This window comes from Hemitrygon akajei, chromosome 18, assembly GCF_048418815.1.
Source record: "Hemitrygon akajei chromosome 18, sHemAka1.3, whole genome shotgun sequence".
Lineage (NCBI taxonomy): Eukaryota > Metazoa > Chordata > Chondrichthyes > Myliobatiformes > Dasyatidae > Hemitrygon > Hemitrygon akajei.
Window position 1 is genome coordinate 38,012,700 of NC_133141.1, and position 24,541 is coordinate 38,037,240.

General features: G+C 40.8%; 1 protein-coding gene across 2 annotated transcripts in view; it reads left to right on the forward strand.

The window, feature by feature from the left end:
* The window catches only part of top2a (DNA topoisomerase II alpha), a 46,954-nt gene extending 30,289 nt beyond the window's left edge, over positions 1-16,665 (forward strand). For both annotated transcript variants that reach the window (XM_073071420.1, XM_073071419.1), the window contains 7 exons: positions 776-869; positions 1,650-1,808; positions 2,881-3,013; positions 3,118-3,200; positions 9,949-10,155; positions 11,008-11,231; positions 16,143-16,665. In XM_073071420.1, coding sequence (XP_072927521.1) covers positions 776-869; positions 1,650-1,808; positions 2,881-3,013; positions 3,118-3,200; positions 9,949-10,155; positions 11,008-11,231; positions 16,143-16,316 — 1,074 coding nt within the window. In that variant the 3' untranslated portion in view covers positions 16,317-16,665. The remainder of the gene's footprint in view (positions 1-775; positions 870-1,649; positions 1,809-2,880; positions 3,014-3,117; positions 3,201-9,948; positions 10,156-11,007; positions 11,232-16,142) is intronic.
* The last annotated feature ends 7,876 nt before the right edge of the window (positions 16,666-24,541 follow it).

Below are 24,541 nucleotides of genomic sequence, written 5' to 3' on the forward strand. Positions count from 1 at the left end.
CTTCAACCATCTGAGGTGAGTGAGGCACTGTTGTGCCTTTTCAACCACACAGCCAGGATCTACAGACCACGCGAGATCATCGGTGATGTGTATGCCAAGGAACTTAAAGCTGTTCACCCTCTCAACCCCAGATCCATTGATGTCAATAGGAGTTAGCCTGTCTCCATTCCTCCTGTAGTCCACAACCAGCTCCTTTGTTTTTGCGACATTGAGGGGGAGGTTGTTTTCTTGACACCACTGTGTCAGGGTGATGACTTCTTCGCAGGCTGCCTTGTTATTTTTTGAGATTTGGCCAATCAGTGTAGTATCATCAGCAAATTTAATTGGCAGATTGGAGCTGTGGGTGGCAACACAATCATGGGTATACAGGGAGTAAAGGAGTGGTCTTAGGACAGAGCCATGAGTGCAATTATTTTATCCTCCATTATGATGTGCTAGTTAAATATAATATTCATGTATTTCAAAATTAAAATTCTGGAGCAATAGGAAGCTGATGCTTTGTTACTATTCATTTGAACCCAAGGAGGTGCTCACTGCTTGTAATTCAGACCGTCTTATTTGTATGTATGGTATATTAGATGTCTTGTTTCATCAGTTGCAGTTATGTATGTGTGTTGCTAAACTAACCTTGCAGACCAGAGTGGAAAATATTCAAAATTCCACTTAGCCGTGGATCAATTATTTTATGGAACTGGAGTATAAGGTTCTTTAGTGACAGTTATTTGTCAAGACTATTTAAAAATTTCAGTATCTATTTTTAAACTTTGCTTCACAGGGTGAAACAGATTCGCTTGCTGTTAAGATGGAATTTGATGATAAAGAAGAAAATTCTCTTGAACATGTAAGCCTGATTAAAAGAGCACAACCAGGTATGTTTTTTTATGTTATTTGACCAACATTAATCAAACTTAAAGAACTACTTTTGCTACACTCATAGATGAAAGGGGGTGCAGACTTATTTTCTGTCACTCTACTGAGTCCTGTGTATTAATTATTCAGAAATGGGAGAAAGAGTGATTCCATGATTGTGCAAAATTATAAAGGAGTTGTAAAGCCTTGACGGGGTTGCAGCAGATTTTTTAATAAAGAGACTACTGTTTCCATGGTGGAATTTGAATTTCTGTTACAGTGACTGATCTCCATTATAGTTAGTAAAGTAACTTAGCCACTCCTATGATGAGAACAAGTTTTTTGACCTACCCAATGTATTTTCCATTTTAGTTTGCACATGAATGCTGGCCCTATTTTCTATTGTCCCCTCATTTGCTTTGTTCTTTACTTAATTTTATTAAATGCTTGAGGTGTTCGCCACTTCTCAATCAGCAGCTTTCATGATATTTTGCAAAAGATTCTGTGAGCGAAGTGTTTCTCCTCTGATTAAAATTAAAACATTTTAGGACTTGCATTGAATGACTCTGGTGCAACTTATTTTCCTTATTATTTCTATAATGTGCATTACTTTTGTATCTTTTACATGCCACTTGTGTACCTGAAATTAAAATACTTATGACATTACACTTTTTGCCTATATGAAAAACGATTGTTTCTTGTTGGTTTAGCATTACTCAAGTGTAATTAGTCACTACCTGGGATAATCAACCATGTGCTCCTGATGTGATTTCACTGAATAGTCTCTCTTCCATACTTAGCGTCCAAGACTATGCTAATGGCGCAGAAGCAGACAAAACTTCAGTTTAAACCTCTTGAAAAAAAGAAAAAGAACCCTTGGTCTGATTCTGAGCCAGAATCAGATGTTGATTTGGAAATTGTTGATCTTCCTCCCAGAAGAAAACCACAAAGGGCGACAGGTAGAGTCCTTGAATTTGCATTCATGCTAGATATTTCAAATTCATAAGAGGACAGTATTTTAAAGATTGGTATTAATGGTAAATACTGGTTTACCTATACTAAAATGTCAAAGATTGCTATAATATTTCAGCTAGAGAAAATGGCATGAGGCATGCAGATCAAATGATGGTAGGATAGTAATACATTTACTGATGAAATGAGAAAGAAACCCAGAAGAGTGAACTTGAGCTGTTTTCTTTATCCTCAGTGATATTTGCCATAAAATGCATTTAAATTAGAATTGAATGGACATTTTGTCACATTGGATATCAAGTAAGGCAACCAAGGTGCTTGCTGATTAAATTTTCGTGGAAATATGGCAGCTGCGGAGGGTTACTGACAAACCTGGAACCATATAGTCTGCTAATTCCTTCAGTGAAGATGAAAATTGACTAAAAGATATCTTGCAGATCTTTCAAATGACGAGCAGCTCGCTTTGTATCTCTAGCATTTCCCTTTATCGAACAATTCCATTATTTAGTTCTTCACTAGTCATATTAAAATGAACTGTTTTAACATTTTTAATTTTTTAAAGGTAAAAGAAATAAATTCCCAATAAAATATCTTTAAAGAATATTAGTATGGAGTTGACAATTATGAATGTATGTGTGTTTTTAATCTGCATTAGTGCACAGTGAAGCAAAGTCACTGACAAGTACCATTGACAGCCTTTAATTCTTTGTTTCTTATATGTTGTACATGTTTTCCAGTTAAAAGATAATTGAGTAATCTAGATAGAAATACAAGTTATATCTAAAAGGCACTGTAAGCTTTTCTTATCAAAATCATGCTTATTGCTGCAGCTCATTCCTTTCAAAGGTCTTAAACTATGGCATATTCCATATCAAATTACTTTTTCTGTGGTTTAGATTTGTAATCTTGACATAATTACTTTTAAACATTGGCATCCTGTGCTATGGTTTTTAACAATTCAGTTTCAAATTCTGAACTTCAAAGCTTCCATCACTGTCGACTATTCGTATCCTTGATTCTTTCCAGACTTGTGATATTTTATTTTCATTTTCCTACCAGCTTCAAAGGCCAAATATGTGCTTTCATCTGAAGATGATGATGATGTTGGAATGAGCGCTGAGAGCGATGATGAATTTCATATTTCTGACAGTGGCTCGGAAGTTTCAGCTCCAAAAGCAAACCACCCCCCTAAGTAGGTGTAAAATTAAATTTTAGAAGTTGGTGGACTTGATACCTAGGGAATAGAAATCCATTTTTTATATATTATGTGGTAACTATAATCTCTGTTGCATACAGGAAAGTTCAGTCAAAAGCTTTGGTTAAAACTGTTCCCCGTGCAAATGAAGTTTTGCAATCTACAAATTCATCTTCCAAAGCATGTAAGTTTTTTCATGTTAAAGCATTTATTTTGATGAAAGATTTGAAGCTTTCAATGGTTATATTCCAGATATAAATGCTTCAATGGTTATATTTCCAAATGTGTAAAAGAATCATACGTAACACAGGATCTTACGTTTGATCTTAAAACTGCTATATATCTGAGGCATAAAGTTGCTCATTGAATTGCAAAACAGTATGAATAGTTTACATAAGAACGTGAGATATGGTAGTAAGATAACGCCATTCAATCTTATGCTTTCGATCGCGTTCAAAATCATAGCTGGTCTTTTACATTAGTGCCACTTACCTTGATCCCTTCTAAATCTAAAGTTCTGATCTTTTCTGTACATATACTCAGCCATTGAGAACGTATGGTCCTCTTTGGTAGTAAATTCCAAAGATTTGCCAAGCTTTGGATGAAGATGTTGTTTTTCATCTTTGCTCTGTATTGCTGACCCCTGTTTAACGAACAGGAAAACAATACATTGTGTTATAAAAGATATTTCTTGATAATTGGGCTCTGTTATGATTGATACTCTTGTGGTGAAATAGCAATGAAACTTGGCACATAATCATAAAAGCGCAAATCCTAATGCGAAAACAAGTTACTAATGTAGGTCTTTTGTAAAAGCGAAGTGGCGTAAAGCGAACATTTGTAAACTGGGGGGGACACCTGTACTGCTAAAACATGATAAGGAAACTAAAAGTGATAAAGGATGGGGAAAATTTATTACAGAAATGTTTTAATGTTGAAGTTATTGCACTTATAGAATTCTGCATTTCAATAAAAGCAAATTCAACTGCTGTGGCACAGGATGCCAGTAAGACGGTGCCTGTGGGGGTGGGGGAAGTTTAAGTGTACATGTATTGTATTTGATGTATTGTTAATTTCCCATTACATTTAGTTGTAAACTCTTGAGTATTCATATGAATACCATATACTTGTTTTTGTTGCCAGTGATTTTATAAATGTTGAAGATGAGGTATTGCATTGCACAGCAGATTGATAAGTACTTGGTTCCTGATTCTTTGCAATGGCAACCCTTGGGCTCACCATGGGGATAATTATTTCATCTATCCTCAGGACAAAATATTGACTTAGTAATGAGCACAAAGTGTTTCATAGAATAACTAGAACCAGAAAATTTAAAAGTTTATAATGAAGCGATATTAACTTCAAACTGTGATATAAGTGTATCAGACCATAAGATATAGAAGCAGAAGTACATGTTCAGCACAACATTGAGTACAGTCGGCCCTCGTTATCCGCAGGTTCCGCATACGCAGATTCAACTAACCACAGATCGGGAAAACCCAGAAGTTCTCTCTCCAGCACTCGTTGTTTGAGCATGTACAGACTTTTTGTTCTTGTATTCCCTAAACAATACAGTACAGGTTTCCCCCGCTATTCGAAGGTAGAGCGTTCCTATGAAACGGTTCATAAGCTGGAATGTCATTAAGTGAAGAAGCAATTACCATTTATTTATATGGAAAAGATTTGTGAGAGTTCGCAACCCAAAAAATAACCTACCAAATCATACCAAATAACACGTAAAACCTAAAATAACAGTAACACATAGTAAAAGCAGGAATGATCTGATAAATACACAGCCTATATAAAGTAGGAATACTTTTCTGCAATTATTGCAGCACTGTCCACAGCAGCGAAAATCTCACGCAAGCGCTCTCGGCAGCATTTGTGGCAAAAACACTCGGCGCAAGCACTCCCGGCAGCATTTGTGGCAAAAACACACGGCGCAAGCGCTCTTGGCAGAAGCACGCTTCCCAGTAACCTTTAAGCTATGAAGCTGCCAAATCATACCAAATAACTCATAAAAATACACAGCCTATATAAAGTAGAAATAATGTACGTCCTGTGTAGTTTCACTTACCGGAACTGAGAAAACAGTGAGCACACTGATGATGGTGTGTTAGGCTGAGTCGTCGGAGGTTGGGGTGGTGGGAGGTAGAGGAGACTGGGGTGTCATCTCATCGTCGTCTGTTTACATCAGAGCAGGCAGGTCATCTATGTCTGCCTGCCTCGATGTCGAAGGTCAAGGTTTGTCATCTGCTGTGGCTGATGTGGAAGGCTTAAAAAACGACAGTATGCTTGACTGCTTAGCCTCGCGCATTTCTCTATCATACAGTTCTTTATAAACACTCAAACCATTCTGCAAATATGCCCTAAACCTACGTACCCTGTCAAAATTAAAGTCATACTTTTCTGCAATCATTGCAGCATTGTCAATCGCAGCAAAAATCTCACGCAATTGCTTCACGTTCAGTTCCTGGACGACTTCACTTTAGGGCCGTTCGCTACTGCATTCAGCTTCAATTGTTATCCTTTCCTCTTGCAATTGTATCAGCTCTTCATCTGTTAGTTCTTGGTCATGGGATGCCAGAACCTGTTCAACATCATCTTCGTCAACTTCCACAAACCCTTAGCCAAACTCACTATGTCCTTACTCTGTTCACCACGATCGAAACGCTTTATTATGTCTAGTTTTACGCTAAGTGTAACACCCTTACGCGCTCTTTTAGGCTTTTCCGATACCTTGGAACTCATCACTAATGCTCACAGGTACGTCTTTAAGCAATGCCTGCTAGAATGCAGTTCCGGGGGAGGAGCTTGGCTGTTCGGCATGCACTGCCTTTTTTTGTAACAGTGAAAACAGGTAACTAATGTAGGTCTTTCGTAACAGCGAGGTGTCGTAAAGCGAACGTTCGATAAACGAGGAACACCTGTAACTGTTTACATAGCATTTACATTGTATTAGGTACTATAAGAAATCTAGAGGTAATTTAAAGTACAGGCAGTCTTTAAGTCGGATTTGTACATAAGTCGGAACAGGTACATCCGGTATTATTTAGTGTCAGTTAGTCAAACGTTTGTCTTAGTATATAGCATTTATTTTACCTTTCTATGCATATAAAACACTTAAGAAACGTATGTATTTCAATAATTAGACCACTGCATTGTTTAGTAATAATTGTAGCTTTCATCGGGGCAGGGCCTTTCACACGCTCCATTATTCTGACTTTATCCTTTAAACTTGTTCCAATCGTTGACCAACTGTAGCCTAATGCTTTTCCAATGACCGATGGCATTTCACCTCTTTCCAATCGCTTTATTATTTCCACTTTATTTTCAATCGTGATTGTTTTCCGTCAATGGAACAGAAACACTGTGGATTCAGCATCAGCCGCAGGCGGCGGCTCCAGAGCTCCCCAGGGTCCAAAAGTCCACCCGCACTGAGATAGGTTAAATAAGGGACTTGAGCATCCACATTTTTTTTGTATCCGCGGGGGGGTCCCGGAACCAATCCCTTGTGGATAAGGAGGGCCGACAGTATTGTACTGTAGGTTTTCTGTTTCTAGAATTAGGCCATTTGGCCCATTGAGTCTGCTCTGCTATTACATCATGGCTGATTTATTTTTCCCCCTCAGTCCCAGTCTCCTGCCTTCTCCCTATATCCTTACATGCCCTGACTAATCAAGAATCAATCAACTTCTGCATTAAATATACCCAATAACTTACCTCCACAGCTGCCTGTGGTAACGATTTCCACAGATTCACTACTCTGGCTGAAGAAATTCCTCATCATCTCCATTCTAAAAGGATGCCCCTCTATTTTGAGGCTGTGTCTTTTGTGTTTAGACTCCCCCCTCCCACCATAGGAAACATCCTCTCCACCTCCACTGTATCGAGGCATTTCAACATTCATTAGGTTTCAATGAAGTCACCTCTCATTCTTCTAAATTCCAGTGAGTAGAGGCCCAGAGCCATATGACATTCCCAGAATCCCTTTTTGTGAACCTCCTTTGAACCCTCTTTAATGTCAGCACATCCTTAGATAAGGGGCCCAAAACTGCTCACAATACTCCAAGTGAAGCCTCACCAGTGCTTAATAAAGCCACAACATTACATCCTTGCGTTTATATTCTAGTCCTCTCAAAATGAATGGTAGCATCGCATTTGCCTTCATCATCATTGACTCAACCTGCAAATTAACCTTTATGGAATCCTGCAGGAGGGCTTCCAAGTCCCTTTGCACCTCAGTTTTTAATTTTCTCTCCATTTGGAAAACAGTCTACCTTTTTACTCTACCAAAGTGCTCGAACATACACTTCGCCCATTCTCCTAATCTAAATCCTACTGTAACCTCACTACTTCCTCAAAACTACCTGCTCATCCACCTATCTTCATATCATCCACAAACTTGGCCACAAAGCCATCAATCCTGTTGTCTAAGTCATTGACATATAACATAAAAAGAAATGGTCCCAACACAGGCCCCTGTGGAACACTAGTCACCAGCATCCAATCAGAAAAGGCTTTCTTTAATCCCACTCTGCTGGGTATTGTCTTATATTGACTTTAGAATATAGAACAGAGAACAGTACAGCACAGCTACAGAAGCAAATCAAGAATACACAAACACTAATCGCCCCCCCCCCACCTACGCAATGTCCATATCCCTTCATTTTCCTTACATCCATGTGTCTATCTAAACATCTCTTAAAAGCCTCTATTTACCTCTATGACTATACCAAGCAGCGTGTTCCAGGCATCCACGACTGAGTTTAAAAAAAAACTTAACCCTCACATTCCCCCTGAACCTACACTCTCTCATCTTCAATGCGTGCCTTATGGTATTAGATACATCAGCCCAGAGAAGCAGATGCTCTGTCTACACAATCTATGCCTCTCATAATCTTGTAAATATGCTCAGTTCTCCCCTGAGCCTCTGGCACTCCAGAAAAAAAGAATGCAAGTTTATCCAGCTTCTCATGATAGCATGTGCCCTCTAAGCCAGGCAGCATCCTGGTAAACCTCTTCTGCACCTTCTCCAAAGCCTCAACATCCTTCATATAGCGGGGTGCCCAGAACTTTAGTCAATACTACAAATGTAGCCTAAACAGTTTTATAAAGTTGCGACATAACCTCATAACCTTGAACTCAACTAATAAAAACAAGCATTCCATAAGCCTCCTTAACCATCCTATTGACCCATGTGGTCACTTTCAAGGGGTTATGAACTTAGATCCCAAGATCTCTCTGCTCAGCAACACTGTTTAAGGATCTTGCCCTTAACCGTGTATTGCCTCCTTGCATTTGCCCTACCAAGGTGCAACACCTCATATTTATCTGGGTTAAACTCCATCTGCCATTTCTCAGCCCATATCTGCAACTGATCTATATTGCACTGTATTCTTTGCCAGTCTTCTACACTATCCACAACTCCACCAATCTTGGTATCATCTGCAAATTTACTAACCACCCATCTACGTTTTCATCCAGGTCACTTGTGTACATTACAAACAGCAGAGGTCCCAGCACAGACCTGCAGAATTCCACTAAGTACAGACCTCACTCTCGAATAAGTCACTTCAACCACTATTCTGTCTTGTATGTGCAAGCCAGTTTTGAATCCAAACAGCCAATTCATCGTGGACTCCATGCATATTAATCTTCTGGATTAGCCTCCCATGAGGGACTTTGTCAAATGCCTTACTAAAATCCATGTAGACAAACATCCACTGTTCTACCCTCATCAATCTCTCTCATCACCTTGCCAAAAAACTCAATCAAGTTGGCATGACCTTGCCAAGCACAAAGTCATGCTGGCTCTTCCTAATTAGCCCATGGGTTTCCAAATGCTTATACTATATATCCTATCGCTATGAATTTTCTCCAGCAATTTCCCTGCAACTGACATGAGACTCATCAGTCTATAGTTCCCAGGATTATCCCTTATTCCCTTAAATTGAGGTAGAACATTAGCCACTTGTTAGTCCTCTACAACCTTGCTTGTGGCTAAAGACACAAAGATATGGTCAAGGGCCCAGCAATCTCATCTCTTGCCTCCCTCAATAACCTGGCGTAAATCCCATCAGACCCTAGGGACTTGGCCACCTTAATACCCATTTGGAAGCCCAACACTTACTCTCCTTGACCTCTAATGGCCCTAACGTATTTATACACTCAGGACTGATCTCCTGGTCCTCCATATCCTTTTCCTTGGTAAATACTGAAGCAAAGTACTCATTATGTGCCTCACTCACATTCTCCACATCCAAGCAAATGTTCCACCCTTTATCCCACCTTCTCCTTAGTTATCTTCTTACTCCTGATGAATGTCTTAGGATTCACCTTAATCCTCTTGCCAATGACTTTTCATGGTCCATCTTGGCTTTCCTAATTCCCTTTAGTTCTTTTGTGGTTTTTTAATGCTCATGTGCTTCGTTTAATCCTAACTTCTGAAGCTTTACATACTTTTCCTTTTACTACTTGACTAAATTCATCAGTTCTCTTATCGTTCCATACCTGTCTGTCCTTATAACGGGAGCATACCTTTCCTGTACTCTGCAATTGATCTTCATTGACTTTTGTGATAATCTGACTTGTATTTTCTAAACTATGCATGGTACTAGTAAAATTTCCAGTGCTGCCTAATTACCTTGTTAAACATGATTGCAATGATCAGTCTTCCAGAGCATAATCTGGTATGATATGACACTGATTAATTATGATTATAATCTTAAGCCTGTGTATGCTTAAAATAAAATGATCCATTGAGATAGTAAAAAAGACTTTTTTAAATTTTTTCTGCTTTGAGGAAAGTATTTGATGGTGCACATGTATCGAATTTTTTAAAGATTCAGGACCTTTCTATTAACGTAAATATAAGGTGTTTATTGTAATATTTAAATGAAAATTTCTTGAACTATCTTTTTTTGTCACAGTTGGAGAAAACATACTTGATTCACTCTCCTCTGATTCTGATGAGCCTGCTGCAGTGATGCAGAATGATGTAGCAGATGAAAAAGAAGAAGATAAACCTGAACTTGTTAAAGCAGCAATCCAGAAACCAGCAGCCAAATCTCTTGGAGACAAAACAGCACCAAAAAAACGTGTTCTTGGTAAAAAGCCCACCACCACTTCTAAAAAAGGCAAGTGAACCCAAGCCAGTAAAGATGTGGTATGGCTTACAACTGCATGGTCACGCTTGTACACTTATTACTTTTGAAATAGATGCACATTTAATGACTCGTGTAATACTTGTTTCTTCTTGAGAGAAGTTAGTCCACATCATTCCAAAGCATACTCTCCGCCTTGCAATTTTTACACTTGGATTTCATTAATCCTTGTTCTGTGGGGGCTGAATATGTCTTTGTTCAACTCATAAAATCATTTGATTTACTCCTGTTCTCTTTTTTGGGGGCCCCATCTATCAGTAAACTTCCTTGTGGTACAAACTGTACCTCCCATTCACTCCCAAGCTCACAATCCAAGGTAGCTCCCGCCTATCCCGTGGTCTAACATCAGGGCTTTGGCTCAGCAGCTGACCTGGGTGTCAACTGTGCACACTGTGAAAGACTGGCAGCAAGCCCTTGGTCAATTCCCTGGCTCTACACCCCTTGAACTTGTTTTCTTTTGCTCCATTTGTATTGGCACATCATGCGTGGAATCAACTCGCTTAATTTAGCTTCAGTTACATCCGTTGCCTACATCCTTGCTGCTGTAAGTGACAGCCCCATGACCATCGTCTCAATTACATACAAGTGTTACTGAATTTCTTAGGCTTTGATTTCCCTGGTCCCTACTATTGGAGAGGAGGTAAAGCTGTTATCACTTGCAGACTTTGCTCAGCTGAACAGTTCAGTCAGCAAAATGGGACTTGTCCTAATTTACATTCTCATTTCCTGTACAGTTCAAGTTGTATTTGCTGTACTGTCATTGTATAGTAACAAAGTAACATTACACTCACTAACTTGGTCTAAACAAAATGCAATTATTTCCAGATGAGAAACAGCCTTCCATCTTTGATGCTCTTACCAAAAAAAAGGCAGCTCCAAAATCTACTAAGTTGCCTGCTAAATCAAGCATTAACATATCATCCGATGAAGACACAGTTCCAAAGAAAGTTGTGACTGCTAAGGCTAAAGTACCCAAAAGGAAGAAGGTCGTTAACTCAGATTCGGAAGATGAATTTGGAACCATACCTGTAAAAGCCACTAAGACCAAAGTGAGTGTTGATACATTGTTTCAGGTTTTATTTTTAAATAATCTTTTTTGATTACCTTTAAACTTAAACATCTTTGAAGTTAACAAAATGGAACTATAATATAGGGTTCATGGATAACAATGAGATTTCTATCATATCTATGGTGAGTATGTTTTTAAGGAACTAGAGGCCAAATGGAGGAGGAAATTATACAGTAATTGGTAGAGTTCTTAAGGAGCATTGAGATACAAAGGGATCTTGGGGTACAAATTCACAGCTCCCTCATCATGGCAATAGAAGTACATACATTGACAAGGAGGTGTCATGATATGCTTGCCTTCATTGTTGGGTATTTGAGTATAAAAGTCAAAGACATGGGAGAAGAATTAGACTATCTGGCCCATCGAGTCTGCTCCGCCATTATGGCTGGTCCTTTTTTTGTTTTATCTCCTCCTCAACCCTAGTTCCCAGGCCTTCTCCCTGTAATCTTTGATGCCATGTCCAATCAAGAACCTATCAATCTCTGCCTTAAATACACCCGATGACCTGGCCTCCACAGCTGCATGTGGCAACAAATTCCACAAATTCACCACCCTTTGGCTATAGAATTTTCTCCACATCTGTTTTGAAAGGGCACCCCTCTATCCTGAGGCTGTGCACAGATGGGAGATGATTTGCAGCTGCATAAAAACTTTGGTTAGGCCACATTTGAAGCATTGTGTGCATTTCTGATCACTGCTTTGAAGGAAGTTTGTGGAGACTTTGGAGAGAATGCAGAAGAGATTCAGCAGGATGTTGCCTGGTTTAGAGAATATAAGCTATAAGGAACTAATACAGAAGTTGAGGGGTTGTATATAAGGATGAGAAACCTTTCCCTTCAGCAGTGTCTGATTGGAGGGCATAGGTTTAAATTAAGGGCTTAGAGATTTGAGGAAAACATTCCTCATCCAGAGATGGTTGAAACATAAAGGTGGCTTATAGTCTGCTTTTCAGACACCTGGGAGTAGGCACAAATGCAAATCGAGACAGTTTGGCTCATTCATCTCATGAATCCTTCTCTCGTGTATTTTGTCTTTGGCTCTAGCTCTGTAGAGCACTTTTCAATTTTGGGATATAGGAAACACAACATCTAATTTACTCCCAGCATAGTCCTCCAAAAAGTATTGTGCTAATAGCATTCATTTCTTTCGTCAAGGCATTACTTGTGGGTTAATATTCTTGCTATTAGAAAAAGTGAGGTGGGAACTTGTGTCCAACTGAGAGCATTAGAGGCTGCAGTTTAAAGTGAAATGCAACAGCTGAGACTGCAGTACTCTTGCATTGCGCATAAATAATGTAATGAAGAAAACCACCTGATGCAATAGATTAGCAGTCTGCTCTTCCTTTATTTTGGCTTGGTTTCAGTTCAACAAGGATGTGAAATGTCCTTTTTGTTGCTTTTAAAAGCTTTAATTTAAAGTGGATTGTAATTTTTGTCTTGTTAAATTTACAAAGCACAAATCTAATTAGATATTTGGGTTGGGGAATTAAATTTGGACAAGAGAGAATGGGGCATTTGTATAATGGCTTGGTCAATTTGAGACCTGCATGCTTGACAGGTCACCAGATAGTTAAAGGGGGAAAGCTCTACTTGTGATTTCACCTCATACTCATACCATTTTATTCTTTTTGCCTGGTCAGTGTTTCCTCTTAGAAATTGCAGGCTGTGGTGTGGCCATGATGACATTTTAATCATCTGCATTAATTTTAATATGAATTAGTGCAGTTTATTTTTGCTAAATGTACTTAGAGTGAAAATCCATGGAATTCATTGCTTCAGACAGCCATGGAGGCCAAAGGTATGGATGGGGCGAAGGTAAAAAAATGGGGTTTGAGAGGGTTAATAAATTAGCCATGATGGAATGGTGAAGCAGACTTAATAGGCCAAATGACCAAATTCTGATCCTATGTATCATGGTTTTATGGTCCGAAGGGAGCCGCAGCAGCTGGGTACATAGTCTGTCGTTGTGGCTCAGAAGGGAAGGAGGGAGAAGAGGACTGCAGTTGTTATAGGGAATTCCATAGTTAGAGGAGTAGACACAAGACTCTGTAGATGCAATACAGACATCTGGATGGTACATTGCCTCCCAGGTGCCAAGGTCAGAGATGTCATGATTGGTCCACAACATTCTAAAGGAGGTGGGTGAGCAGCCAGAAGATTTGGTACATATTGGCACCAATGACATAAGTAAGAAAAGAGAGGAGGTCCTGAAGAGAGAATTTAGGGAGCTAGGTAGAAAGCTGAAAAGCAAGAACTCCAGGGTAGCATCCTCTGAATTGCTGCCTGTGACATGAGCCAGTGAGGGTAAGAATAGGATGATTTGGCAGGTGCATGCATGGCTGAGAAACTGGCACAGCGGGTCAGGTTTCAGTTTTCTCTATGATTGGGATTTCTTCTGGGGATGATACTGCATGACCTGTACAACAGGGATGGGTTACATCTGAACCCGAGGGTGACCAATATCTTTGCAGCAGGTTTGCTAGAGCTGTTGGGAGAGTTTCAAACTAATTTGGCAGAAAATGGAAACTGAAGTGACAGGGCAGTACAAGCAGAGAAGCAGTATGTAGTGAGACTATTGGGGACAGGCTGATGATGGAGCAAAATTGCGGTCAGTGGAATGAATTACAGTGTTACAGGGACAAAATCAAAAAGGGTGATGAACACAGGACTGAAGGTGTTGTATTTGAATGCATGAGGCATATGGAATACGTGGATACTCTTGTAACACAATTAAGAGATTGGCAGGTATGATGTGGGCATCACTGAGTCGTGGCTGAAAGAAGATCACAGCTGAGAGCTTAACATCAAAGGATACACATTGTATCAAAAAGGACAGGCAGGTAGGCAGAGGGGGTGGGGTGGCTCTGTTTTATATTTTTTTTTAAATGAAATCAAATCCTTGGAAAGAGGTGACACAGGATTAAAAGATGTAGAATCCTTATGGGTAGAGTTAAGGAGCTGCAAGGCTAAAAAGGCCCTGGTGGAGTTATATACAGGACTCCAAACAGTAGCCGGTCTGAGCTACAAATCACAACATGATATAGAACAGGCATGCAAAAGGGCTAAGGTTATGGTAGCCATGGGGGATTTCAATATGCAGATAGATTGGGAAAATCCGGCCGGATGCCAAGAAGGGGAATTTGTAGAATGCTTACGAGATGGCTTTTAAGAGCAGTTTGTGGTTGAGCCCACTAGGAGATAGGCTATTTTGGTTGTGTAATGAACCAGATTGGATTAGGGGGCTTAAGGAAAAGCAATCCTTAGGAAGCAGGGGTCATAATAGAATTCACCCTGCAACATGGGAGGGAGAAGCTAAAGTTGGATGTAGTAGTATTACAATGGATAAAGGAAATTCAAGATATGAGAGAAGAGCTGGCTAAAATTGATTGGAAGGTTACACTAGCAGGGATGACAGCAGAGCAGCAATGGCTGAAGTTTCTGGGTACTATTCAGAGAGTGCAGGATATAGATACGTCCCAGAGAAGTAGTAGTATTCTAAAGGCAGGATAATGCAACTGTGGCTGACAATGAACGTCAAAGCCAACATAAAAACAAAAGAGTGCACATATAATAGAGCAAAAATTAGGGGGGAAATCAGAGGATTGGGAAACTTTTAAAAACCAACAGAAACCAAGGAGGAGATAAAATATGAAGCTAAGCTAGCCAATATCAAACAGGAAACCAAAAGTTTTTTTTTCAGATATACACTAGCAGTCTGCGAGAAGTTTGAGCGTCAGGGGGTAGAGTTGAGTGCATTTGCTTTTACTAGGGAGAAGGTGCTTGGGAAACTGAAGGTAGATAAGTTATCTGGACCAGATGGACTTGCACCCCAGGGTTCTAAAAGAGGTAGCTGAAGAGACGATGATGTAGAAGGCAAATGCAATGCTAGCATTTATTTTGGGAGGACTAGAATGTAAAAACAAGAATGTAATGCTGAGGCTTCTCGGAGTTTTGGGCCCCTTTATTTAAGAAAGCGTGTGCTGATATTGGAAAGGGTTCATGAGAATGTTTCTGGGAATGAAAGGGTAATCATTTGAAGAATGATGGCTCTGGGCTTGTACTTGATAAAACTTAGAAGAATGAAGGGTGATCTCATTGAAATCCATCAAATATTGAACGACTTACATAGAGTGAATGTGGAGAGGATAGTGGGGGAGTCCAGGACCAGAGGGCACAGCCTCAGAATTGAGGGATGTCCATTTAGAATGGAGATGGGGAGGAATTTCTTTAGCCAGAGGGTGGTGAATCTGGAATTCTTTGCCACAGACTGCTGTGGAGGCCAAGTTATTGGGTGTATTTAAGGCAGAGGTTTGATAGGTTCTTGATTAGTCAGGGTATGAAAGGTTATAGGGAGAAGACAAAAGAATGAGGTTGAGAGGGAAATGGATTTTGATGAAATAGAGCAGGCTTGATGGGCTGAATGGCATAGTTCTCCTATTTCTTTGTGTGCCATCCAGACAGATCATTCCACACACAAGTAGAGTGAGATGGTAAAAAAAGAAAGGAATGCAGAATAGAGTGTTACCATTACAGAGAAAATGCAGTGCAGGTGACAGTGCAAGGGCTGCAGTGAACTGGATTGGGAGATTAAGTCCATCTTTTAGCATACGAGAGGATGAATTTGGACATTGCTACAAACTTAAACTATAATTGAGCAGTCATTCCAACTTACTGTGGTGTCAGTCATAAATTGGTGATGATCATTTTGTTGCAGTATTAGGTAATGAGTGCTAATGAATGCTGCTACTTAGCTGATTAATATATTTGCTGTTTATTTTGGAAAGTCCATAGTAACCATTGCATTTCCTTTTAAAATTTTGTGCTTTTGACATTACTCAACTTGATAAAACATGACCTAAATCTTCAGTTTTTCATCTTTATTGTTTTTTTAGAAATCCAAGATGCTGGACGATGACAGTTTCCATATTGATAATGCTGGAGACTCCAACTTCACTGCTGACATGGATATAGCACCCAGAGTTACAACAGGTCGTGCAAAAAAGCCTGTCCAATACCAGGAGGACTCTGATGAGGATGAGGATGAGGATATATTTGAAGACATGTAGTTGGTTCGATTTTAGCACTGCACTACTGATTTTGTTTCAAGCTTGACAAACTATGGAAATGTCAAATTTAGTTCTAAGCACAGTTCTTCAGTTGTCAGTGTTTTCCTAGTTTTGGTTTGGGTGGATGGAAAAGGCAAAATTCCTGTTCTTGATTTTATCTTGATGAGGTGAGAGGGGATAGTTGTTGAAATGTTGTTGGCTAATTTTAATTGTTGTAAATATTTGCTGGTGACTTGTTCTTACACTCTCCAACCTGTCCTCTTACTCTTGCATTTAATTTTTGTTTCTTTAAACAGTTGTTCATTGTTTCAGTGGTAGCACAAAATAAACATCTGTTTTACTTGGTTTAGTCCATTTTTAAAATTGCATTTTTAATTAGAACTTTCGTGTTCATCAGATTTCTTTAAACCTAATGGTATACTATTCCAAATCTACAACTACTTAACAGACCTATCTTTGGATGTGAATACACACATAGAGCAATTTTTGGGTTTAGGACATATACATTTAACAATTGACTTTGGCTACCAGTCTTCACATCTGAAAATGTATTCTGGATTTAGTTTGGAGTGCAACTCTGAACAGTGGTTCCTAAAAGCCACGAATCCTAGACCAGACAGTGCTGATTAAAATTCATTTGGATATCTGTGGTATGGATGCGAATCAGGAGGTGTGAAGGTTACATGTAGTTTCAAAGAAAGCATTGTCTGTACATTGTAAACATGGAATTGTCCTTTGTTTGGCACTCAATATCGAGCCCTACTTTGGGCCATCAGACCTTTCAACTTGTTTTGTCAAGTAAAAAAGTCATTTTCTATCTACCAGTACTTTTCTCCAGTGACTTCATTCACACAACGACATTTGGTGTCAGGAGAGGGATACCTTCGTGCGACCTATTGTGTGGCCAGCAATCCTGGCAGTCTAAGTGGGTGAGTATTTTAAAAGTAGCACTCAGTTGGATCTGTTCGGGTTGGTGGTACACAGGAACATGAGGTATCACGAACATGGAGAGCAGCACTGGTAGATATAAAAGTGTGTGCACGCATGCAAGTGTGTTTATGTAAAAGATAGAACTTTGAGACGAGGCCACCAGCTGCAAAGGGTGGTTACCGACGGTTCGGGACGCTAGAATGGGAGCATGTATATTCGTTCAGGGAGCTGCATTTTTAGCATAAATGTTTTGCAAAAGTGATGCAAAGGAATACAGTGGGAATCATGAGTTCAGGTGCTCAAAAGGGCACATTGCAGAGTAGTACTCTGTGGTTTTAAGTATATGCTGTTTAACTGGTACCCATCATTTATATTTTGCATAGTGGAGATAATTTAGGGAGAGGTTTTACCCAGATATATCTGTCAGGGTGGCACCTATTGAGGTCAGGCAACGTCAGGTCAAGAACCCTGATGATCAGAGCCAGCCCTTGACTCTGATTATGACCATTCATAAGCCCTTCATCCCAGGGAGAAACAGAGCATTTTGTCAGAGTTACCCTCACTTAAAGTCGCATGTGGGAATTCAGAATTCCGGTACAAGCTCAAGGAAATGATTGAAATTCACCGGATGCACCCTAGAGATAAATATGTGTTGATAAAAGCAAAGTACCTGAAGAATATGCGGGACAGTATGGCTCAGGGGGTGTGGGATGGTACATGGGCAACTGCTGGGAACGCAAGCTTCTTTTAAAAAGAAGTGAGTAACTGGGGAAGAATAATGGCAATGATTCAAAGAGCTGATGAGATAACCGTGGAATGTAAGTATCCAGCGTATGAGTATTCAGTGTTGGATAATCCAGGCAGGGACAACCCAGTCTTACTGAACATGATGAAGGAAGGCCTGAGCTCACCCCACCAGGAAGTTTTAGATTTAGCAGTAACAGTGAGGTCGACCTCTGCAGTAGTTTCGTGAGCCAGTGAGATAGACCAAAGAAAGCGCAAGAGAATTTGTAAAGTGGATGCAGCTGCTGTGATGTCCCAGAGGGTTTGTTTTGTTTGCCAGCGACCAGGGCACGAAGCAAGCAACTACTGGAATAGATGTTGATATGGTACAGTTGTGTCCTATCGGGACATGGTTGGAGGCAGTGTCCCAAAAAAAAACAGGTGAAATTAGCAGACCACCCTGTCAATGCCCAATCTGTCAATCAGATCACAGCTGGTGAAGATGGCTTCTAGGTCAGAAAACAAGGCGGTCGTCCCCACTGCCAGCACTGGTGACCCACGGATATACTCAGCAGCATTTCATTGTAGGCCCCCTAACAATATTTTAGTGGACACGGGGGCATTAGTATTGATAACTGACCTACCCTTGCCAACAGCTGGACAGGCTATTCATATTAAGGGTGTAGGAGGGAAAACAGTGAAAGTAGGTACTCGAACCTGGAGTGCAGCTTCCGGTGTATTTCTGGGACTGTACAAATAACAAGGGCACTATCATTGGAATAGACATTCTAAGGGAAGCAGGGGACATTATAGATTCAGGGAATGGAGAAATAATATAGACTAGTCAGGGGCAGCGACCATGTACAACCAATAGGATACACAACTTGGCTAGCTTTGTCGCAACTGCTCTGATCATTAGAGATTGGAACCAGGATGTTGTCTGTGGATTACTTTGTCAGCAGTTCCCAACAGTGTGGGCTAGATGCAAGCAAGATTGTGGTTGAGTAAAGATGAACCCAGTTAAAATGGAGGGGGACCTGCATAAACCCAATAAGCAGCATCCTATAAAAACTGATGCACCTGACGGCTGTTTAGGGTACAGTGAAGAAACTAAAACACAATGCGATATTCAGAAACTGCGTCAACTATGAACTTATAGCTGGGGAAAAAAGCCCAATGGATCACATGAATTAACAATAGACTATACTGCCCTTAAGACCACGCCAATATTGCATCCCATTGTGGTAAGCCCTACAACAATCCTGAATGGTCTGTCTCCATGGCACCTGAGTCCCCTGACCGATTTGCCTTCACCCTAGGTGTGCAGAATTGTACATGGACCAGACTACCCCAGGGATTCCACAATAGTCCAGCCATTTTTCATAAGGTGTAGATTTTAGAAAAGCTCAATCTAATGCCCTAGCGTTTGACACGCTTACAATATGCAGATGATCTACTAATCTGTTCAGAAGATGAAGCAGGTCACTTAGGGGCAATAACCAGTGTTTTAGAGATGCTGCAAGTCCACACAAGGGTCAGATAGGAAAGCAAACCATACACCATTCCCCAGGGAAGGAAGGACAAGTCAGATGACAGATGTTCAGCAAACAGCTTCATGCCGCATCCAGTAAACGTAGGGAGTTGGGGTCTATTCAGTTACGGCTGTAATTTCAAACCAGGGTTCTCAGTACCAGTGGCCCTGATACAGGCCTTAATTAAAGGAGAGAAGGCCCCTCTAGAAGAAATAAGATGGGGAGCCAGATGAGGAAAAGGCTTTTGCAGATATCACAAAAGCCCTGGTCTTTACACCCACGCTAGGGTTACCAGATGCAGTTTGCCTATACTGCAGCAAGACAGTAGTGGTGCAGGACCATAGGGAGAAAAGCCAGTGGCATATTCAAGGAAACACACACCCATTGCAGTAGGACTTACCTACTGCGTCACAGCTTTAGACTGCCGCATGGGCAGTGCGAGTAAGTGAACCAATTGTAATGATGGGACACCTCTTACAATGCACACCCCATACCATTGTAGAGCTCCTGAATACCAGGAGGCTGAGAGCAGTCACCAACAGCAGAAGGGCAGGTATTCAGCATAGGCACCAAATACAACTGCTGAAAGCAGTGAGTTTGCCAGCAGAGGTGGCAGTAATTAAAGTTAACACCAGAAAGGGGAGAGTAAGGAACAGGAAGAAAATGAGTGGGCGGGCATCAGGAGGCAGAACAAGAGGCAATTGAAATTGCAGGTGTGTAGGGAGAAACAACTGAATACAGTTTAGTAAAATTATCTGAAGAGGTGGAGGCAAAGAAAGTGAGTAAAGGAGGAACCAGATGGGAGCTGGACACATGAGGTGGAAGGAGTCATGGCACCACCATGTATTAGGATACTGGATTTGTATCCTAGAGTGATTCATCAGGGAAGGTAGAGCGTGATCACGATCCTCCAGCAGGACTGATGATGGGCGGGGATGTTGAGAAATTCTGCTGCCATTGTATCATATGTGCCCAGCATAAGCCTGGTAAGGGCATAAAGCTACTGCTGGCAAATCAGCCAACGGGACCCTGGTAAAGTATCTAGATGGACCACAGGACTCCTTCCAAAAAGCAGGGGAAAAGCTACTGTCGAGTAATTATGGATCACTTTACCCGGTGGGTAATGGCTTTCCCAACAAGGGACTGCACTGCTGCACAGATCCTAGTTCAGGGAATCCTCCCAAGCTGGGGAACCCCAGTCCAGTGGATTCAGATCAAGGAGCACATTTCACAGGGAAAGTGATGAGCAAATGTGCTGACTGTTGGAGATTTGACCATAGTTCCATGTACCATACCGCCCTTGGAATTCATGAATGGTAGAAAGGATGAACCAAACAATCATGAATGCCTTGGACAAAGCTATAGCTGAGACAAAGAAATTTATGGGTTGGTGTATTACCAGGAATCCTGATGAGAGTATGGACAACTCCAAACTGCACACTGGGTCTCAGCCCCTACGAATTACTGATGGAGCAAGCAATGTGACTCCCTTCTGGAGTAACTACGGGTTGCGGGGAGCTTGGGGCTTACAGGGATAGAATGACACTATGTGAAAGACCTTTGTAACTTTGCTTAAGGACAGCAAAACAACAAGAGCACATCGCTGATCAGAGAGAGAGCCAGAGGGAAAGGTGATAGTCCTCCCACACCCGGGTGACTAAGTCATGGTGAGGGTGCTACCTGAAAGGAAGGGGTTGCTCCCAGATGATAAGGACCACAGATGGTACTTTTTACAAGTGATACTTGTGTTTGTGTGCAAACATGGTGAGGTAGCCAATGGAAACACTGAACCCCGGTTAAACTGTACGACTCACCTTCTTGTTGCCCCTACAAACAGCAGGGGGATCAAGTGTACCCAGTAACCATGTAATTACAGAGAACCTAAGAGACCAACATCAGCCAGCCACACCAGACATGACCACAGTTGATGAAAACAGATCCACAGCAAACACGAATGCAGAAGACACTGAGTGTGACAGAAACCAGTGAATAGCATGCTAAAGTGTAATGGTAATCACACTAATGAAGGCTGGTTGCTAAAGGTAGATGATTAGTTGAACAGCATATTACAGATAAGATACTGGGTAAAATAGATGAGGAGGGATTTAAGTTAAACCAGAGACAGCAAATTCCACAACTTTGACAGCAAGGCAGACTGAGAAAGATTACACACGACATCTGAAGGCAGTCACCCCCAGCCTGAATGGGAAGTGAATACAAATGAGCTGGGCCTTTTCAGCAGTCAGACCAGTGATCGACTGGACAGCTCAGATGGGGGTGCCACCAAAGAGAGGTCCTTGCAGACCATAAGAAATAGGAGCAGAATTAGCCCATCAAGTCTGCTCTGTCATTTCAGGATCTCACTCAACCCCATACACCTGCCTTCTCGCCATATCCTCTGATGCCCTGACCGATCAGGAAACTATCAACTTCTGCCTTAAATATACCCACAGAGTTGGCTTCCACTGCAGTCTATGGCAGAGCATTCCACAGATTCTCTACTCTCTGATTCAAAAAAAATTCCTCCTTGTCTCTGTTCTAAAAGATCACCCCTCAGTTCTGAGGCAATGCCCTCTGGTTCTGGATACCCCCACCACAGGAAACATCCTCTCCACATCCACCTTATATAGTCCTTTCAGCATCCGGTAGGTTTCAATGAGATCCCCACACATTCTTCTAAATCCCAGCGAGCACAGGCCGAAAGCTGCCAAACACTCCTCATATGTTAACCCCTTCATTCCCAGAATCATTCTTGTAAACCTGCTCTGGACTCTCTCATCCTTTCTGAGATATGGGGCCCAAAACTGTTGGCAATACTCCAAGAGCGGCCTGACTAGTGAATTATAGAACCTCAGCATTATCTCCTTGCTTTTATATTCTATTCCCCCGAAATAAATGCCAACATTGCATTTGCCTTTATCGCAGACTTAACCTGTAAATTAACCTTATGGGAGTCCTGCATGAGGACTCCTAAGTCTCTGCACTTGATGTTTGAACCTTCTCCCTATTTAGATAATAGTCCACACTATCGATCCTTTTACCAAACTCTATTCCATCTGCCACTTTTTTGTCCATTCTTTGTCCACCCTGCTTATTACTTGAAGAACTCTTAATAGATTTGTCAGGTGATTTCCCTTTTACAGAAACCATGCTGACTGACTTTTTTTTAATTATTATTCTCCAAGTACCCCAAAACCTCATCCTTAATAATAGACTCCAACACTTTCCCAACCACTGAGGTTAGGCTAACTGGCCTATAATTTCCTTTCTTTTGCCTTCCTCCCTTCTTAAAAAATGGAATGATATTTGCAATCCTCCAGGACCATGCCAGATTCAAGTGATTCTTGAAAGATCATGCCCAATGCATCTGTTATCTCTTCAGCAACCTCTCTCAGGACTCTGGGATGTAGTCCATCTGGTCCAGGTGACTTATTCACCTTAAGACCTTTGAGTTTGCCTAGCATTTTTTCCTTTGTAATAGCAATGGTATTCACTCCTGTTCCCTCTCACTCATGGGCCTTTGCTAGGGTCTTCCACAATGAAGACTGATGCAAAGTACCCATTAAGTTCATCTGCCATTTCTTTGTCCCCCATTACTATCTCACCAACGTCATTTTCCACTGGTCTAATATCAACTCTCACCTCCCTTTTGCTCTTTATATAACTGAAAAAACTTTTAGTATCCTGCTTTATATTATTGGCTTGTTTTTCATCTTTTCCCTTATATGTTATAGTTGCCTTTTGTTAGATTTTAAAAGCTTCCCAAACATCCAACTTCCCATTCAGTTTTGCTACCTTATATGCCTCTATTTGCTCATTCAAATAGAGAGCACCCCATCTCCTTCCAGTACATCGATGAGAGGGCCTGTGAGCCTGATGCACTTAGCTTGCAGATGCCCCTGGAAAACTACCAGAGAATGAAGGAGTGAAGATGAGGAATATGATTAAGCTGCATCTGGCCAGCAGGGGAAGAGCCAACAGGTATACAAACAAAGCTGCATTTCTAAAGACCTGTTCAAATTACTGGAACAATCAATTGCTCAGCAGGTAGTGATCAGGGATTATAGGGTAGATGTAGAGTCAAATGAAATAATAGGGCATTTTTTGCTGCCTTATTTGAATAGATCTTCCTTTAGATTGGCCTTTCCAGGTACAAATTAAGTTTTGCCCAGGAGGTCCAAGAGGAGGGACTGTTAGTGCTTTTTGGGTTTAGGACATATACATGTAACAATTGACTTTGGCTACCAGTCTTCACATCTAAAAATGTATTGTGCATTTAATTTGGAGTGCAACTCTGAACAATGGGTTCCTGAAAGCCCTGAATCCCAGACCAGACAATGCTGATTAAAATTCATTTGGATGTCTGTGGTGTTGATGTGAATCGGGAGGGGTGAAGGTTCTATGTTATTTCTAAAAAAGATTGTCCATACATTGTAAATATGGAGCTGTCCTTTGATGTTTGGCACATAAAATACCGAGCCCCATATTGGGCCAGCAGACCTTTCAACCGAAAGCATCTCATATGATGCCTGCTGTACCTTTTGTCGAATGAAGTAGCTGTTTTGTATCTACCAGTAATTTTCTCTGGTAAATTCACTCACACAACAAAGCACACCCAACATAAAGAACTTAAGGAAATGAATAAAGATGATTAGATTGAGGACAGGTTGCAATCTTTAAGTTGGAACTGCTTTCCAGGGGCTTCACCTTCCCAAAGCTCTTAAAGTTGGGAATAAATTGGAAAAACTTTAAGGGACTATTAAAGGATATAGAACCAGGATTAGTAATTCATTGATGTCTTTAATCAGAGATGATCTAACTGAATGATGGAAAGGATTTCAGGAACAAACAGGCTACACCTATTCCCAGGATTTTCCTCACTCGGATTATCATGACATCAAGACAAGTTTAGCATTCTGGGTACAAAAAGCTGTACACGTACTCGTATTGGCTCCTGCAGCTTTTGCATTGAGCCCTGCTAGAAAAGAGGAATGAAAGCACTAGTAAGTGTAGAATTATGTATGGCTGTAACATCGGTCC